This window comes from Lynx canadensis, chromosome B1 (assembly GCF_007474595.2).
Source record: "Lynx canadensis isolate LIC74 chromosome B1, mLynCan4.pri.v2, whole genome shotgun sequence".
Lineage (NCBI taxonomy): Eukaryota > Metazoa > Chordata > Mammalia > Carnivora > Felidae > Lynx > Lynx canadensis.
In genome coordinates this window covers 77,292,982-77,313,483 of record NC_044306.2, presented here as the reverse complement: position 1 = coordinate 77,313,483, position 20,502 = coordinate 77,292,982, and the positions used below count along the sequence as shown (strand labels likewise).

Here is a 20,502-nt window from a genome sequence, read left to right as displayed (position 1 = left end):
AGGCTCAGACTGCAGGGCCTGCAGGATGGAGCTGGAGATTTTTGCTCTGTGATGTCTCTTACTCTTTCCCTCTCTCCCTCCTTCCCTCCCCAACGCAGTTAGCTGTGAAAGTGTCAGTCTCTGGAGCCATGGGCAGGTAGTGCCCATTTTAGGCAAGCTTGTTTTAATCACACAGTTGCCACTTCCAAGTTAGTATGATAAAGTGCAGGAGTGCTGGGAAAAAGGCAATGGATTGTTTAAGCCTAAAATCCAGTGGGAAATATTACAGGGGAAAAAAACAACAATAGCTACAGGGCACAGAGGAAAAAGCATGTGTGTATGAACAGTCTGCAGAAAGCCTCCTTCCTACTGCCTCGAGGAACTTCCCAGAGCCTTTCGTACTAACTGAAATGCCACAGATATTGTTTTAGCTAGCAAGGGATTTCAAATTATTTTACAGATTTATTAGTGTAGCTGACAGTATAATCGTAACTCAAAGTGACAGATTATCAACATTATTATTGTAAAGAAAAGAGGAAAGGAAAATCCTCTGATGTGTACTTGGTTTAAATGAAGTATTATGGGAAAGTAGGGAAAAATAAAAGCTGAGTATGAGTGCATGTTTTTGTGGTAGAGGCAGTCAAAATACAAAGAAGAAAACTCAGAGAAAAGGAGAGGACACTGACTGAATTAAAATTCAGTGCTATGATATAGAAGCAGCAAGTGACCTTCATTTCATCTACGTAATCTATAGTTAGGGTTGTTGTTTCTTAATACTTCCTGATCCCATATCTGTTTACTTGAGAAGGGGGTGATCAGGCTAGATGTGGGAAACTGGGAGAATTTATGTCATCTAAGCTGCCCTGGGTCAGGAGGAGCAACAAATAAAATGTCCAGAGCCAGCCTAAAAAGCCACACTCAGGGGCAGAGGCATTCCCAACATGTCTGAGGTTCCCTCACTGTACAAGGTCACACATACCTCCAACCTCATCTCGGAAAATGACAGAAATACCTCAGCTTCACTTTATTTTAACCTGCACCAGCAGGTTGGGAGTGAGAAAAGAAGAACCTTGAAAAAATAGCCTCTCCAAAGAGCAGTCCTCAGTGTTTCCTTCCACCTCTAATACTTTTGGAATCGTGTCCTGAAAATGAAGCAAGACTCCAGAAGGTCCACTAACATTACACTTCCTTGTGTATCCAAAGGGGAAAAATGTCTGCCTAACTCACATCCTAATTGGAAGCCAACTCCCTTAACTTGGCAAGTGCTGGTCTTGTTATTCACAAAGAAGTCTGAAAGGAGATACTAATCCTAATAGTCATAATCCCCTACCACTCCCGCCGGCAGCCTATCCAGGTGTGAAGAGGAGCCAGTTTTAGGTGTGGTCTACCGGACCACTGCAGTTTTGATGCTCAAACAACAACCATGTACAGTTAACTTTCTTAGACTAAAAAAAGCTAAACAAGGCCACGGAAAGCCACCAGGTTGGCTTCACAGAACCGTAAGAAAACTCTCTGCTGAAGGCTCGCCTTGGGCTTCACAGAGGGATCTCTTGCACAGGGCTCTCTGAGAGATGCAATCAGCACAGCAGGACATGCTGTGGTCTGTGAGATACATAAGCCTCATGCACGTGCCACCTGATGATTTTCTTTTGGTGTGGAAAGAGGCCTTCGGTGACTAAAACAGAGGTCTCTCTAGCGAACCCTCTCCCTCCTCACCTGCCACACTTGGGAGGTCAAAATCTACAATGGTGACAAAGTCCGTAGCATACTCACCCTTATGTTGTCGTCTGTTTCCATAGTGGCCTGGAGTTTCCCATTCACACTGAATGTACAGAAGCAGCCATTTTCATAGAATATGACACAATGACCCTCTCTTGAAGCCTGAATGAGTTTTGGTTTCAGGCAGTTTTCAGGACCCTCCAAAGTCCTTAACAAGTCTCCATTCATGGAATGTATGAGACATGGTCCTTCTGAGAAAAGAGGAGAAACAACAGGCAAAATTTTTTTAAGGATGACAAATGTGAAAATGAATCTTGAGCACAAACAGGATCAAAAGGCTGCTTGTAGCAAGCCTTTAAAAATTATTTATCTTACTTATGTTATTTCGCAAAATGTCCTCTGCGTGCTGGCCAGATCTCACCTCCTACTTGGGAGAGGAGAAAGCCAACTCATACACATTCAAGTTCACTTTTCCTCAAGCGACAGGAAGTTACTTTATGAAATGATTTATGCTAAGAGATGATAAAAACAGGAGGCATTCAGAAAGGAACAGGACAAATTTCAATTCCTCGAGGAGCTTCCGGGAAGGCTGGGCCACAATTAAACACAGGCTGCCGTCGAGCTCACTGTGATGCTTTGCCTGTGTGTCACAGGGGCCCCAGCAGCAGTGGCCGCGCTGTGGGCCAGTGTGGGGAGAGCTCATTAGGGCAGCTTCCGGAGGCTTCAGCCTTCTGCCTTCCCATTGCTTGCTACTTCACAATGAAAGAACGTCCCTGGTGGTCCACTTACCCATCCTCCGCTTCCCCACCCCCTGCCACCCACACACATAAATTCACACGGAGATCCTTCTGCAACCAAGTGCACTTGCCTGCTGCCCCCACTGTGGGTGGCACCAACCACTCCCAACCCCCAGGCTGACCTCCAGGCTGAGCTGCCTGAGGAGGACGGGAGCTGCAGGTGAGTGCATACATCTCAGAGTGTATTTTTATTGAGCGCCTGTTACCTGCAAAGCTAAGAAGGAGCAGGTAACTGAAACCACCTGTGTCATGAGTATGTTCTAAGAGATGTGAGTCAGACAAGAGGAGTAATGAGCATAAGGCCTGCTGATCTCCAGGCTAAGTTACTCATGCCTATGGGGACTTGTGATCTCTGTTTCCCACAGGACTACTAAGGGCATGGCCTTTTGAAAATAAGGTTCTTGGCTTTCTCTTGACCGCTCAGGAGTTTGTAAGTTGTCTGTGTTCTCAGCATAAATGCATACCAGCAGCCTCTGCTTCACACAGCGGCAGCACTCGTGAATGTCCATTATCATTCTAAATGACACCAGTCCCTCAGCACCACAGTTCAAACTTCAGTTTTCACAGTGATGGCATAAAGCTCACGTCTGTGACCAGCTCTTCAGTCCACAAATCACTATGTAAATAACAGATGTGCATCCTGAACGACCAAGCACATCATTTCCTTTAAAGTCTGTCAGTGAGTGGTCACTGCACGTCTGTTACCCATTCGTGCACAGGGAGCAAACTGTGGTTGTGGTTGTGCTGCTTCCTCATCTCTGGTGATAAACCCATGTGACATTTTACAAAAATGGATAATCAAAAGAGAACACCGGCCACAAAGGTGAAACTGCATGAAGGAAATTAAAAGTGATAAACCTGAGCGTGAACTTTATACTGAATATAAATAGGGTTAAGAAGAAAGAACTGATTCTGGAAATGTTGACACTGCTGAGGAAATTAGTGAAGAAGAACTTATTGACATAGATTAGAAAAGGGGTTGTAACAAAAATGATGTCCCAGAAGTGATGCCAGCAAAAACGTTCACTATAAAGGAACCCTAGCCGGGGTCAGTGTAAGTTGCAGGGGGGCCTGGGTGGCCCAGTCATTTGATCATTGGAGCATCTGACACTTGGTTTCGGCTCAGGTCATGATCTCATGGTTTGTGAGATAGAGCCAGTGTCAGGTTCTGCACACTGTGGAGCCTGCTTGGGATTCTCTCTCTCCCTCTTTCTCTGCCCTTCCCCCACTCAAAATATATAAACAAACATTAAAAAAAATAAAGGAACCCGAGGGGATGTTTCACGACGTTGAATGCACAGAAGATAAAACGTTGGAAAGTTACCCAAACTTAGAAAGGAGCATGACAACTGGTCGAGGCAAAGACAAGATTCTTGCTTGTTATCTTAAGTTATATTATACAAAGAGAAAGAGGCAAACACTATGCAAGTACTCTTTTTAAGTTTTTCAAAAAGAAAATACTTTAATTTTCAATGTTTCTAATGTTTTAAATTATAGTGTACTGAGTTTTACTGTTTTTCTCATGCCTATATATACACATATAACTGTATATGAGAATTTTTAATATTGTAACAAAAAATTTTTAAAAGCCATGGAACAACCACAAATTTTGCCATTGGCTCTTATGATCACTTTTCATGGTTTCAGCCTGCATGGTCATTTTTATGACTCTGCACTACCATGCAAAACAAGGATAACCTTTAATATGATAGGTTTATTTTATAGGTCTAATTTTGTTTGAAGATTTTATTTTTAAGTAATCTCAATACCCAATGTGGGGTTCAAACTCAGAACCCCAAGATCAAGAGTCACATTTCTACAGACTGAGCCAGCCAGTCACCCCTATGTCTAATTTGGATCATATAGTGTCTAAGAACTTGTTTGCTCAGGATATATGAAATTACTGGGCATAAGAAAGGAAAAACTCCAGTAGGCATAGAATTCTTGCCATCATTATTTCATTGCTTTGACCAACTAAATTTTTAAACACAATCCTTTGAATATTTAATAAGTCTTGTTAGCTAGACTAAGTATTATAGTTTGAGACGCAGATAAGGTGAGTCAAATGCTCAATGCGTCCCCATCAGATAACCTTCAAAGACATAAGATTACGGTACTTTTTTGTGTGTTCAGACCTCAGCTCAGGTCCATATCCTCAGAGATAGATAAACCTCAGAGATGGAATCAGCAATGAATTAGAAACAACTCGGTTTCTGGTCAGATCCTGATTTGTTGTGTGTGCTCTCTGAAGGCTCGCTTACTATCTATGGCCTAAATACATGATGATGCTGCAAGGGCAGACCTCTAAGCAGACCAGCTTAAGTATCTTTCCACTCCATTCTCAATGTCATCCTGGCTCCTGCCTAGTTCTAAGATTTGGAAGTTAAAACAGACTAGGTCAAGAGTTTCTATGAAAACTCTTGATGTGTGAGATGAAACCCAGCCCAGAGTCCAGAAGAATAAATAGACAAAGATGTTCCTTGTTCCTGCCTCCCTCTTCAAAGAACTTCTGTGAAATACAATTTTCTGCAATGACGTCAATGTTCGGTATTTATGCTGTTCAGTACAGTAGCCACTGGTCATGCGTGAATAGTGAACACCTGAGAAGTGGCTTATACCACCAAGAAACTGAATTTTAAACTTTATGTAGTTAACTTACACATTTTAGTCAAACAGTCCTATGTGGCTAATGGCTACTATAACGGGCGGCATGGCTCAGAGAAAAAAGTACCAAATCCATCTTGGGCGATTCGTTACCAGAAGACACCAGAAAACGCACGTGACTTTATGAAGGTGCCACAGATTTACCTTTGGAACCACTTAACACCAGTCCTAGCTCAGCACAAACGGCAGCACAAGTGATCTCGTAGTCGTGGCCTGTCAAAATGGCCCGGGGAGTGGTGGGCTCACCTTTAGGAACAAACAGATAAAAACAACAAATTAATTCAAGTTCACACAGGGGATTACCTCTCTCTACTCAGCTCCCTCTACCTAGGCATTCCTATAATGCCTAAATCTTTAATTCTCAGTTTGGAAATCTGTCCAAAAATTCTATTTTAGGACTAGATCCAAACTATATGCTAGAGTATGAGGACCACAGTTGCCAAATTTCGAATCTTTATATGATTATATCAAACAACAATGGTTGAAAACAGAGTAAAATAAGACAAAAATCTGCACTGTAGAATGCCTCAGATACTTTCCAAATATAAATATAAGCCCCTTTGTTTAGATGATTTATAGACTAATGATTATAAAAGTAGCAACTCTGGCTTGATGCCCATTTCAAAGAAAGGACGCCCCCCCCCCCATTCCGTGGTTCACTGAGATCCCTGTCATAATGCAGACAGTCTGAACTAGGACCTGATACCTCAAAGCAGCCCCTCTCTTAAATGCCTATTTACTAATCTTACGTACTTTTCTGAAATATAGACCTCACAGGGTGTATTTCTCTATGGTTCAAAGAACAGAGGGGGAATAAAGCAAACTTTTACGTGTAATTCTACTGATAGTGACTGAAAATTAGGGGAAGAAGGTGAGGAAGGGGTGGCAGAGAATCAGTATCCAGATAATGGAAGATACTTCTATACATTTTCACAAGTAGAAAAAGTTATCCTTTTTTCTAGTCCCAAACTGAAAAGAAAAAAACTAGTTGGTTAATAAGAAACCCACACCACAAACGGCCCCAGCTTAGATAACGAAGACAGTAATGGGCTTGATTTGTGGCTTGATTCATGCCAAACTGCAAGGATAAACTGAACTCCATATTTAGCCTGAAGAACACTATTTTAAGACCACACTAGCCCTCTACTTTTATAGTCTCTAAATACAAAGACACAAAAAGCCTTTATAAATGGGACTGAAGGGCAGTGTTCTATTAGCATGCTTAGATTTCCTTGATTTGGATTGGTTTCACAGGAATATTGATAAAGGATCCTGTGTAGCCCAAAAGGGGCACATGTGCCCAGAAGAAGGTCACTAGCACCAGCTGTGGAACTCACGGAAAAGAACAACTTGTTAGATCCTATCATGTCGGTCAGGGAAAATCCAGCAGAAACCTGCTGTCCTTGGAAAGGCAAATACTGGCTGTCCAAAAAATTAAACTAGCCTCCAAAGCAATGGTTTTTGTAATGCATCAGTGGCTTCTCTGAAATTTCATGCAAAATAAATGTCCATGTTTATGTTTTTCTGGGGGTGGGGGGGAGTTGGGGAGGGGAGGAAGGAAAATAGCTTTTACTGAAGGCACAGAGATCCAGACCAAAAGCAGAGGAGGGTCTCTCCTATGAAGACAGGGGCCTAGATTCTGTGCTTCCTGCCCCACTTCAGCTGGAGCCTGCAGTTACTTCATGTCTAGCCACTATAAAGAATTATTACAATGCATTTATTGTAGTATATAATACATAGCTGTGTCCCCACAGAGTCCTTCATGACTTTTGGTGACTATATATACTTCTGAATGAGATTTAAGTAAAGGGGCATCGTAGCAAACGTTGTACTACATTGGCTGTGTCACATGCAGCCAGACACAGGAACTGGCCTACATGCTTAATGACAAAGGGAGACCTCAAATGACATATGGAAAGGCAAGGGGATAAGTGGAATGAGGAGCTTGGTTTCTTTTGATTCCAAGTGTGTAAACTCTGAGGGAAAGACACCTTAATTACAAAGTTCACACTTGACCTTTTGCAAGCCAGAAAGAATTTGTTAGAAGAGCAACTACTTTTTTTCCTTAAAAAGTACACAAATTTGGGAAATTATTTTAAGAAAAGCAGCAAATAATGTAAGCCAATCTGGACTACTTAACTTTCTATGAGAGATAAGCTTTGGCATAAAATTGGAGCTATGTTTTAAAAAGTTACCAATAATTAGCCCTGATTCATGGTGTCCCCCTTTCCTGAGATGTTCCACATTCTACAAAAATACTGTACAAGATACAACTTTGGAAATTAACATTTCATTATATCTACTTGGCAACCTTTTAAAATCAAGAATTAAAATAATTAAGATCTAAGGAATACATTTTTAATGTGATTGCTCCTTTTTTGTTTTCATACGTTACCATTTTATGGAGGGGAATGAGGAGGGGGAGACTTGGGTTTTAACTTGAGTTGTCTTGGAATTCTTCAGTGGGATATGAAAGTTTGAAGGAGAACTGATGGCCGCTGAAAGCAATCTAAAGTGTAAGCCAAAGTAAACAAAGGACAGATGGATAACGGTGGATCCAGAAGACATTGTCACTTGAGCACAGCAATGCTTTTTGTTTTCCAGATCTAAGAATTTTTTCTCAGGGACATAGGAAAGAAGGAAGAAAACTGCTGTCAACTGTATTTCTTTCTTTAACGTAAGAGTTGAAATACTCAGAATTTTCTAGGACTGTACATTTTAGGAAGCTTCACAAGTAACCCCATAAAATTGGTTAAGATAAAATCATTCTTTTTTGTAAACTCATACTTAGGATTTTTTTCATAAGTATGCTTTACTTACAAAATACGAGTTTCCATTGATCCACACTATACCAATCATTTCTCCCTCCACAAGTCAGAAGACACACACATACTGAATGATTTCAAAACTGAAAAAGATTTTTCTTTTCCCAGGTCCTGATCTCTAAATAAAGAACTGTTCAATGCTAGGACTTCGGCATCAAGTTTGGCAAGATGTCCTCAAACCCAGGAAGCAGGTTAGACAGTTCAGGAAATACAGGGGGGAGAAAAAAAGAAAAAGAAAGAAAAGGAAAGGAAAAGAAAAACAAATTAAAAACATAAGGGTAAACTTATGATCATTGGGTTGTTCTCAGGTAACTGGTTTCACAAATATTCATTGGATTTCCAGTAAAAGGACTGTGCTATTTAACTTCCCTCCCCTGTAGGAAATGCACATTAATATCCTCTAAAAATCCACATACAAGAATATGAGGAGCTATCAAATCCTCTTTAAAAAGGCTGTTTTCCAGTCTTGTTTAAAACCTGAACTGTGCATTCTCGTTTCATTATCTGTTATGCAGATTTCATGTTCTTTAAATTTTCTCATCAAAAAAATCTGTTCACAGTAAATACCTGTTGGGTTTTATAAGTTCCAATAAACCAAATGTTTTAAATATTAAAATTTCACTTCAGCAAATAGAGTGATATGATATGGGATTTAAATCCAACAGGTCCAAACTGTTTAAATTCAACCGATATTTGGGGGACCGCTTGGAATAAAATTACTAAGGGCAGAGGGAAAAACTGCAGGCAGAACATAGGCTTAATATGTGGCTCACAGAATTTATTTATTTCTCTGTAGTTACACTGTTACACATCACTCTGGATCACAGAGCCCAAGCAATAACATCCTATAGAAAGGAAAGGAAAGGAAAAACTGCTACATATCTGTGTATATTTGTTTGGAAAGTCTAGAAACAAAATCTAGGAACCATATAACTCAGTGCCATTGTAGCACTCATATCCCAACCTCTTGCCAGCCCTGAGAGTTAATACTTAGGAGGGAAAATCAGCTCAAATAAAATAATACTGGCCATATATTACTTTTTCAAAGACCCAAAAGCTAATCACCATCTTTCACTGAAGTCTCTAACCCAAATAAAGAGTAGAAGAAAAAAGTTTTCTAAAAATATCAGGTTAATTCTTTCATAAAAATTTGCAGTAGTTAATGGCTACAAAAAATCTTTGCTTTTGCTTTCCGAGATAGGAGGATCTACCAAAAGCTAGATCATAAAGCAGAACAGATTCCTTTAAGAACCTTTTAAAGTCTTACTGCTTGAAAAATCGTCATGGCTTTCCATAAAGCTGAGAGAAAAATTTATCTTGCTGCTAGTTTAAGGGGCTACACTTCAAACTCTTCTTAAAGAAAAATAAAAAGAGAAAGAGGATAGACTTCTTGGACTGCTTTGAAAAGCTTGAGCAATTACTTCAAAGGAAAGGGCGTCTTTGTCCGGAGAGCAGGTTTATGACTACTGATGCAAATCCTAACCAAAGGCTGAAAAGGATACTCAGTGCATCTTTATGGATGGCCTTAAAGGAAGATGAACAAGTCAAAGGAGATTAAAGACAGCCCAAATCCTGCCAAGATCTTATACCGGGACACACCGGTTTTTACAGATGTGCTTTTCTCAGTACATAATACTGGAAATATCAGTACTAATTTACAGACATTATTCTAACAACCCAACTTGCATTAAAGCAGCACAAGATCTCCGTAATACCCATTTAGCACTTATATTGGACCTGTGTTTTAAAATATTAGGTGACGTGTTTTACACCATTAGGCAGAATAACAAATGCTTTTGTTAAATGTGTTTCTTTGGTGCCCTCATAACTGAGTATATTTCTCCTCAAATGGACCCTGAACCACTTACAGTTATACCTCACGGAAGAGAAAACAGTCATTTCTCTAGTACCTGTTCATAAATATTCAATGAGAAAAATATTTCAAAAGATATGTCTCCATTAAGGCAAGGGGGGTTAATAATCCAGGTAAAAACAGACTAGATGTGTATTTCTGGCAAACACTTGAGTTACATTTTAAAATTTCACTAAAGTTCTTGGTATTTTTGGCATCATCTCCTCTGTCTTATGAAAATTAAATTACTTTAAAATGTACTGCACAATTCTCATTAGCAGTTTAAACATGTTATTAGCAGAGAGAGAATCTCCTTCATTCATTCCCTGGTTTTTTTTTTTTCACAAGTTACTACTTAACTTCATTTCATAATGAAGTTTGGTTCTACATGTACCTATTTCTAGTTTCGTAGAAATGAAATTAGTTCTTTCAATTAATACTTAGTTGAGATGACTCCTGGGCCAAAAAGTTAACATTTCCCATTTGCTTTCTCATTCATTCATTTACTCCTTCATTTACTTAATAGCTTTTATGGGATATATGCAATGCACTGTGGAAAAAGGAGGGGAATAAAATATAGTCTATTGTCAAATAACTTGATTTTAAGTGGTCACTGGATCAGGTTCTGTTACCTTACTATAAACCTGCAAAGTATAATTATGAATACCTATAATTGGAAAGGTCAAAAGGCTGTACTGAAGTTCAAACTGTTACAATGGAATTTTTATACCAAATGTGTATTTCACATCAACTAATGAAGTCCTTTAATAAAAACAACAGATATAATTTTCCACATTATTAAAATATAACCATCTGACCTCTTCAAGAGGTAAAAGAAAATATGAGACCTGGCTTTGTTAAAAAAAATCATTTCAACAGAGTATTCACTTTGAAAGAAAACACATATTTAAGAACCTAAATATAAAAGTTATTAAGTATATAGAGATTTTTTATAATCTAAGTATTATACAATGTATGCCAGTCATTTCCTAACGAAGGAAAGTTCCGTATTGCACATGCCTTTTGTCCCATTTTAATTACATTTTGATTACTACAACAATTTGTTGAAAAAAAAATTCACGTGTTAACTGTACACTGAACTTTCTTATGTGGCTCACCATAATGGCAAACCGAGAAAGGAAATGGCTTTCTGAAGCGGAAATGAGGTTAGCTACTAAATGTTCCTTAAACCTTTCCCATTAACTTCCTAATGTCACTACATTTTAATTATGAAAGAGGAATTCTTTGAAATTTGTTCTAGTCCTTCTATCTCCGCCAACCCTTCTCCTTCTCTCCACTCATCATAGTCTCTTTGGTGAAAAAAAAATGTTAATTTGATTAGATATATAGACTATGGAAAATAAAACAAAGCTGCATTTAGGGTGGGACAACCATCAGACAGTAAATTTTGATAGCTTCCTCTTGTAAATAATATTAGAATTACTAATGCAAAACAAGATAATGTTGGTATAAAAACCAACTATAGGTTCTTGGTTTATAACCTTTCTTCTTCCTCCTCTTTGTCTCTGTGTGTGCATCTCTGTCTTACAACTACAATAGAAAATGTGTGTGAGTACGTACCTGCAATTGCATAAAGTATAACCCTAAGTTGGGTCATAATATTAAAAAAATACAAAATCCTAACATGATATATACTGTCATAAGAATTCAGTTTAGCAAAATTATCTCTGTATTGTCCTTTGCAAATACAAAGCATGCTTTAGTGACAGGGTTGCATCAAATTGTCTACAGGTGATGGCCCAATTAACTCAAATGAAAAATGCAGTACAGCTTAGTGATCAAGAATGGTGCCTCTGGCCTAGAATACCAGCCATGTGATCTTCCTTGGGCATGTTCTCATAGTTTACAGTAAGATCTAGGAGCTTCAAGGCCTAGGGCAGAAAGTAAAGACATATTTATAATCTCTCTGTGCTTCACCTATAAAACAAGGATAATGATAGTAGTTACCACATAGGACCACTGTAAGGTTCAATGAGTTACCATGTAAAGTGCTTTTGGTGGTGCTCAGCATGCAGTGAGCACCCAGCAAGTATCACCGAGTAGTAGTAGTGGTAGTAGTAACAACAGTAGAATGATGTTCACTCTCTGTCGTAGACGCTCTTTCAGCAAAAGTATAATATCTGATACTATGCTTCATAAATGAAAATTAGAGATGGTTCTGATTATTTTTGTTTGTCATTCTTTTATTTCTTAACTTCTAAAAATTAAACTTTGACTTCTCCCATTCTTCCTTTTCTTAGACTTTCCAGTCTTCCCTAACAATCCATATAAATTCTGATAAAACTACTAATACCTAGAAGCCTAGAGAAGAAAGTGAAGGTACATTATAATCATTAGGTAATAGTACAGTAATAACACTACTATTATCAAAGTAATACGTGCTCATTATAAAACATTCAGACAATGTAGTAAATTATGAAGAAGGAAATGAAAAAACTGCCTCTAAATTCCACTACCTATAAATAACCAGTGCTAACATAAGAAAAATCATTTTGCTGGCTATCATTCTGGACTTCTTTCTATGCATGAATATACACAGAACACAAAGTATATACATAGACATAGACACCTAAAAATTATACACGTAGTTTGGTGATCTTTTACACTTAACGATACAGACAGCATTATTTATCCGTGTCAGTACCACAAATTCGTAATACAGTAATGGCTGCAGAGTATTTCATTATGTGAACATACAAGACTCTACTTATGTATTACATATTTTTCTTTCTTAACACTTTTCATTTGTTGATTCCCCCCATAGAGGGTCTTGCTTTTGGCTCAAATTCATTCATAGCGCCTGTAGCTGTATATCTAGTATCTAATAACATAAACATTATAAAATTTTGCCTCCAAAAAAGAATACAGATAAAAACATTTTACATCTTTAGCTTAATTGGAGACATTCTGATTTTAATATCAAAAGCAAAAGGCAACCTATGTAATGGGAGAAAATACTTGCAAATCATATATCTGATAATATCCAAAATCTATAAAGAGCTCATACAACTCAATAGCAAACAAACAAATGTAAAACAATCTGATTTTCAATAAATAGATAGATCGATAGGCAGGCAGAGGATGTGAGTAGGTATTTTTTTTCCAAAAAAGACATCCAAACGGGCAACAGGTACGTGAAAAGGTGCTAAACATCACTCATCATCAGGGAAATACAAATCAAAACAACAATAATATATCACAATTGTTCAAATGGCTGTCATCAAAAAGACAACAAATAACAAGCGTTGGAGAGGATGTGGAGAAGAGGGACCCCTCATGCACTGTTGGTGGGGATATAGATTGCGGTAGTAACTGTGGAAGGCAATATGAGGTTCCTCAAAAAATTAAAAAAAAAACATATGGTACAGCAATTCTACTTCTGGGTATTTATCTGAAGGACATGAAAACACTACCTTGAAAAGGTATCTGCACCCTCATGGTCATGACAGCATTATGTATAATAGCCAAGACTTGGAAACAACCTGTATCTATCAATGGATGAGTGGATAAGAAAATGTGGTGTGTGTTGTGTGTATGTGTGTGTATACACACACCAGTGGATTATTATTCATTAATAAAAAAGAGGAAATCCTGCCATGTGTCACAACATGGATGGACCTTGAGGGTATTATGCTAAGTGAAACAAGCCAGAGAAAGACAAATACTTTCTAATTTCACTTATATGTGGAATTAAAAAAAAAAAAACCCAAAACAAACAAACAAACTGACCTCAGAGATACAAAGAACAGACTGGTATGGTAGTTGGGGGGACTGGTAGGGGAGATGGCAAAGGTGGTCAAAAGGTACTTTCAGTTACAAAGTAAGTCAGTCCTGGGACGTAGTATACTCATGGTGACTACAGTTAATAACACTATATTGTAGGTTTGAAAGTTGTTAAGAGAGTAGATCCTCATCACAGGAAAAAAAAATGTATAACTGTGTGGTGATGGACATTACCTAAATAAATTGTGGTGATCATTTCACAGTATATACATATATCAAGTCATGTTGTACACCTGAAGCTAGTATGTTATATGTCCATTTTATCTCAATTAAGAAAGACACATCCTGATCCCACTCACTCCAGGGAAATATAGCAATCTCTCAGGTGTAGGAAATTACAAGCTACAAGAGTAAAAGCTAAAAAGTTCAGCAGTCATAAAGACTTCACCATAGGAGGCAGAAAGAATTCTAAGGATTTTCCCCCCTACCTAGAAATAATTCAAATCTAGAATCTGAAGTCTGACCGAGCCTATTTATGAGCAAAATTACTTCAAAAACTAGGGCAATTATTGCTTTGTAAAAGGAATCATTAGAGGAATTTAAGTACTTAATTTCATGGTTTTTAAAAATAAACTGTTAGGAATATTAAAGTACAATATAAGGGACACATGCACAAAGCTGTCATACAGTTTCTCTACTGAAATGAACTTTTTGGAAGGTGATAAAGTCAGTCTAATAGATTGTTCCAGGAGGCCTTGATTAAATGTGTCCTTATGATGGTTCTCCAATAATGTTACACACACACACACGTGCAATACTCTAAAAGCACAAGAATCCCGCTTTTAGGTTTAAAAAAGGGTGGGAGAAACAGCTTGCCATTTCAAGGTATATTCAGTTTCAATTAAATGAAGAAAGATACATTCCAAATTTTCTTTGAGAATCCTAGCTGACCAGAGGGAACTTGTCTCTTCTTACATTAGTTCTACCAATTGTTTGAAATTAAATTTCCCATCTGAGCATAAAGTATTAGACAAGCAACTTTCTTTGGTGTGGTACTATGAAAGTCTACACATGAAGATACTCAGTTTCAATTTGAGGGCATAAATCTTCAGTTCTTCTGTTCTCATATTTATATGACTACAGCCTACGGCTGAATGGTATAGTCATTTTTCTCTGCAACTAAACAAGGTAAATAAATGTGATATATTGGCACATCACCCCACCACTCTGCATATGGTGCACATTAAGGTTGTATTCATTTGCCATATGAATATAATTCCTTTTACCACATCTACTATTAGTTACAAGCAGTAAATACAGAGTTGTTTTGCTGGAACTTGCGGGCCTGCATTACATCATGGAGCACTAAACATCCTGGACCTTCTGGAGAATTTCATAAACATAGTTTAATGTCACCTGAACTTGAACACTGCCAACATACTGCTGCAAACCCAACTTGATGAATTATTCAAGAAAAAAAAGAAAAATACAGGGCAGTCTCAGTGTTAGTACAACAGTGTATGCCAAAAGTCAGGCCACAAGGAAAGCTCTTGATGAGGTAAATATAAGAAGTCACGTTCTAGACAAAGAATCAGACCGAGAGAAATATGCCGGGTGCAAGAAGGCTACTTGGGCCAAGAGCTCCTTTCATATTCAGAATCTAGTGAACATAAGGTCAAAATATCTAAACAATTTTCTTCAACTACAGCTTACCTGCAATCAAGAATGTAAGAGTTTATCTTATGACAAACTGATGCTTTGTTTCATGAGGCATACGTTGAGCTTACTTTTTCCTTAAACAAAGTATTTATTATAAATTTCCAAATCCACATTAGGGTAGAGGAAAAGAAGGAAGAAAGTGATTTCTTTTACAAACTTATATGGTTCACCACAAACGTACATACCTTGGCATTTGTGACCCATAAATCATATATCACAGGCAATTAAAAACAACGTACACCTGTCTTATCACATACTGATTTTCAAATTTACCGAATTAAGTCCCCAAATACATCCAGCAGATGGTGCTCTAGGACACCTACTTAAAGAGAGCAATGCTGTTTGTGTTATATCCACCTATATTTTGGCAAGACAAAGAATAAGGATTTATCAGTAGCTTCAGTAAAACATATTAGGCTTTATGATAGAAAGAACATAATTCCTAAATATGTGCACAAAAATATACATATGCATAAGCACATGTGCACAGAAGCAACCAGTAAATAATTCACACCTGGACATATAATGATACTACTTTTCTTATAGACTGATGAGTAGTCTATGTATATCAGTGGTATTTATAGTCATAAGGCAAGATCATTCTAAATTCATTAAAAAAAAATTTAGAATGCCTTAAAGTTAGAATTCATTTTTAATTATAGCAGGAATGTCTCATTAGGGTGATACTAGTAAAATTAACAACAGTGGGATTTACGGTAATGACTTAAGTGATTGATGAGAGTATAACAAAATGAAGTTTTAGACAGAGAAAAAGCAGGGCAGCTATGGCATACAGTACTTTAAAAAACAGCTCTGTGGTCTGTTAGTGCTAGCCTTATGGTTAATAAAACCTTCTTTCTAATTAATGGTGCTGAAATATTCTTAAAGAACAGAATCTTGTTGTTATGAAGAAAAACTTAAATAGTTGTGTGTGTGTGTGTGTGTGTGTGTGTGTGTGTGTGTGTGAGCGTGAGCCCGCGCGTTTTTCAGTAGACGCCATTCCCATAAAGGAGAAAGCTGACATAGATTAGCATGTCTGATTGCAAAGAGGAAAAAAAATGCCACCTTTCAATCAAATCAAAACCAGAATGTGAGGATGGAAAACTACTTTACTGAAATACTATATACACAAATCTATGCAACACCCTCACAGTCGGCAAACATTTGTTTCTAAAGCTAATCAACTGTGGCTTTTAAAAAATTACTCAGAAACCTGAAAATATTTAATAAGTATTTACTTTCAAATGCTTAATAAGCATTTAAAGTTTATGATCTAGTAATACAATATAAAAATAGTGAATAAGAACTATTTTGTAAATTTTCATTTTGCTTATAAGATGATTTCAAAGTTTAAAGTATTTAAATGTCAATTGAGTGCACGGGGGAGGGGGGGTGATTTTCTCCAAAATTTGAAAGTGGATAGTTTGTATAGCATTATTCTGAAGGAAAATTGAGTGTTTCAGGAAAAGCATCCTGGTGCACAAATTCAGCTCTAAAACACAGAGTACTAGGGCAAAGGAAGATATGCTTCCATGTAGAAAATACCTTTCTTTAAAATATTCTCGTTCATTTTATTTAAAAATCTACAACTAAATGGAATTGAATCTTAATTTTTCTTCTTGGTAAGAAAACTGCATTCTACAGGAGGTAACCATCACAAAACAAAAGAGTCAAAGATGAGAAACTATCTGTTATTCAGGAAAATGAGGCCTTTGCCACATAATCTAGGCATAGTTTATAAAACATGTGCATCCTTTTAAAAGCCCAAGTTATAGTATATATGGGTTTTACCCAGTTTGAATCAGCTGGATTTTGCCCAAGCAATGTGTATTTTAATACTGGATAACATGATTTTAAAAAGATAGTAATAAAGCTATAAACTTTACATATAGCACTAATACTAATTTGTAGAAAATGGTGCAGGCTTATGACCCTAGCAAGTAAAAATGGGAGCTTATTCTCATGATTTTTGAAAACAAAACAAAATACTTGAATGAGCCCTAAAAAATGCAGAAAAAGCCATAGCATAGTTTTCTTTAACTTACCTATTTTCCTTTCATGAAAGGAAAAAGTCTATATTCAAAATTTTAAGTTGAGACATTGTATGCATTTATAGACCAGATTGAAATTATGTATAAACAAAGCATGGCCATTTCTTAAAGGGCATGTATATTGCATCCAAGAGATACAATATAGGAATAAGCATAACCTAAAATTCCTCATGTGAACAGCTCTGACTTGAGCGGCTGCATCGTGGAGCCATCAAGGAGCCAGAGGCTTATAAAATCCGAACCAGCTTGCATGAATGTGTAAAACACAGTTACACGCGCGGTAAAAATGTCTTTGTTTTTGTTTGTCATTTCTTTTGAAAAGCTTAGACTGGCTTGTTCATTTTTCTATTCTAATGTGTGGAAATTCTCATTATATGAAAAAGTACCTATTTGTCTTTCTCCCAGATTCATCCTTCAAAGCTAAAGCAAAATTAGATTGGGACATCAGACATTATAAAAGAGCCAGAAAGGATGAGGTTCACTTTGAGAAAGGTAATTTAATTTAGTCAAGATACATTACAATTTTCTAAAATTTTTATGAGATGTGCTGTTATGTTATTCTTTTATTTTTTTTTTCTTTTCATTACCAGCGTTACTAGGAGTTAATGTCCACCATACTGCAGACAATGAGAGGGTATAGATGAAGTGCCTTATGAAAAATATAACATTATAATATATACTCTAATGCCAACAAGATGGTGTTTGTATGGTGATTTATTTGCTCTAAGCATTCTGTGCTTCTGATAACACTTTAAGTCAGTGACTATTGTTGCTTTCATTTTACAGACAAGACAGAAGGACCACAGAAAAGCTTAGAACTTAGATTTGTTTTACTCCAAACTCCAGGATTTGGTCAATGCTACTGGATTCATTTTTTCTAGAAGACATGCATGTAAAAACCATCTCTAGGATGATTTATAAGGTATTTATACATGTCTTCCTTCTGGAAATGTTGAATATTTCTAGTATGAAAATATACTTTAATTTCTGAAATGTAACAGCAATTACATATAGGTATAGATAATAAGCCTCTAGCTACTTCTTGGAGTACACACTGGTAATGACCATGTATAACATATAGAACACAAATTAGACCATGGAAGTAAAAATAAAATTTTTTCTTGTGTTTGGATTGCTACATGTGAATGAAACACATTACTTTAAGGCAAGAGAAAGTTCTTCCTGTGTATTTTCAGATAAGTAACAAATTATATATTTATTATTTATGTTAAACGTAGGTTTGTCTAAGATAATTTACTGAATCGCGGTAACTGAGTTTATAAACACAGGAAAAAAAGAAATTGAAAGGAGACACTCCTAAAAGGCCAGAAATGAAGAAGGAGCAGAATGTGAGGGTCCAATAAGAACATGAAGTACTTTTCAAACGAAAGTGAAAAACAAAATCCCTTAAGTTTACATGTTTAAACATTTTATTGTAATTATGTATGAAATGCAGATGCCTCCGTATATATGTGAAATACACACATGAACACATTACCCTCCCATATAAACACTAAAGTTTGACCTGATCACAAAGACCATATTATCTAAAGCATCACAATCTTAAAGTTATTTTTAATATTCTATTTGTATAGGGAATTATCCCTGATTTAATTAACATAAGAAATATACCTTACAGGATTTAATAAAAATCGTGTTTACCTATCACACAAAACAGAAAAGCATAAACAGCTTTGATAAAATATCTCCCATATACTTCTTTTAAAATTATACACTGGCTTTTGACTATTTTTACATATTTCACTTTCAATCAAATATTAAACATTTAATGAGCACAGCTTTAAGAAGTCAATCCAAAATGTGACGGAATTAAGCATGTTCAGACTGTCTCATAATTTGGAGCTAAGGGACAGAAGTAAGTGCCATAGCATTCAGGTAAAGCAATCAAGGACAAAATGGTCCTTCCTTTTAACCAAATGTAGTGCAGCATGCTTTAAATTAAGAAACTGTAAATATTTAAGAGCAGTTAAAATGCTCTACTTTATGAAGTAAAAATCTAAAGCTATTCTTGCAGGAACTCTTCAGTGTTGTCATAATCATTTTAATTAAATTCTCATTTTTCAGGTGGTCCCTTTAATTGTTTTTTCCTACTTCTTAATGTGTTTTTCTAAAGCCATTTCTTTTCTGCAGCTGTGTGCGATTGGTTTTAATGGTAGCTGCTTCCTTTTTTGCCTTCTGTGAATTACAATTTTAAATGGTTACACATTTTTTGTTTTACTGCCTTCAGCATAGTTTCATAAAGATGTTTAAGGCTGTTGGTGAACATTTTCATTTCCCATATGAAAAACCAAGAGCCAATTTGAATATTCCATATTGGCCTTTTATGACCTGTTTTATCTTTTAATATGTAAATGAAAGCATATTCTTTATAAAGACTGGTTTGTTTCCATGAAATTATAATTTTTCTTTTGCCCTCTTAAAATATGAATTCAATAAACAAGATAATATGTGATTGCTCTTTCATGTTTTGTCTTGTTCGTGAATGAAACACCTCTCTTTTATTTGGTGGCAGCCATTTCCAAAGAAGAACTACCATGTTCAGATCATAACCTGTAACATGAAAAATCCATAGTTGGATTTGAATTATCAATGTTCACAAACTGTTAATAATTGAAAGCCTATCTAGACCTTCCTTAAATTATAACTAAGAAATTAAAACGACTCAATAATTCAGTTTCACTTTCACCACGATGAAAAATGTAACTTCAAACATCACTGCAGAATGTTATTATACATCACTTGTAATAGTTTACTTATAAAATGAGTTGTACTCACTGCCCGGGTTATCTCCAATCCCACTGCTTTTTCCATTCCAGTACCAGAGCAGAAGGGTTGCATCACGTGACCCTGAGAGAATGTAGCAATTTCCTCCGATATAGGACTCAGAACGAGTGAGGCAAGTAACCACATCCCAATGGCCAAATACCACTTGGATCAATTTTCCTGAAATACAAAACAATTTTCTTTAAAGCTGAAATGAAAAAAAATAAGAAAATATTCCAGTGACCATTTTTAACTTACAAGATAATGAAGTCATATTAACTCAGATTCTGATGATTCAGGATTTATAAAATTTGATCTGGTCTAACCTAAAAGTTTTCTCTGAATATTAACAACAAAAAATCAACTGA

General features: G+C 36.5%; 1 protein-coding gene across 5 annotated transcripts in view; it reads right to left on the bottom strand.

Annotated features, from left to right (window-relative positions):
* LRBA (LPS responsive beige-like anchor protein) overlaps nt 1–20,502 on the bottom strand; it is a 789,117-nt gene that overhangs the window by 9,832 nt on the left and 758,783 nt on the right. For all 5 annotated transcript variants that reach the window (XM_030312933.2, XM_030312936.2, XM_030312937.2 and 2 more), the window contains exons 53-55: nt 20,147–20,314; nt 5,304–5,405; nt 1,753–1,949 (exon numbers count right to left, since the gene is read on the bottom strand). In XM_030312933.2, coding sequence (XP_030168793.1) covers nt 1,753–1,949; nt 5,304–5,405; nt 20,147–20,314 — 467 coding nt within the window. The remainder of the gene's footprint in view (nt 1–1,752; nt 1,950–5,303; nt 5,406–20,146; nt 20,315–20,502) is intronic.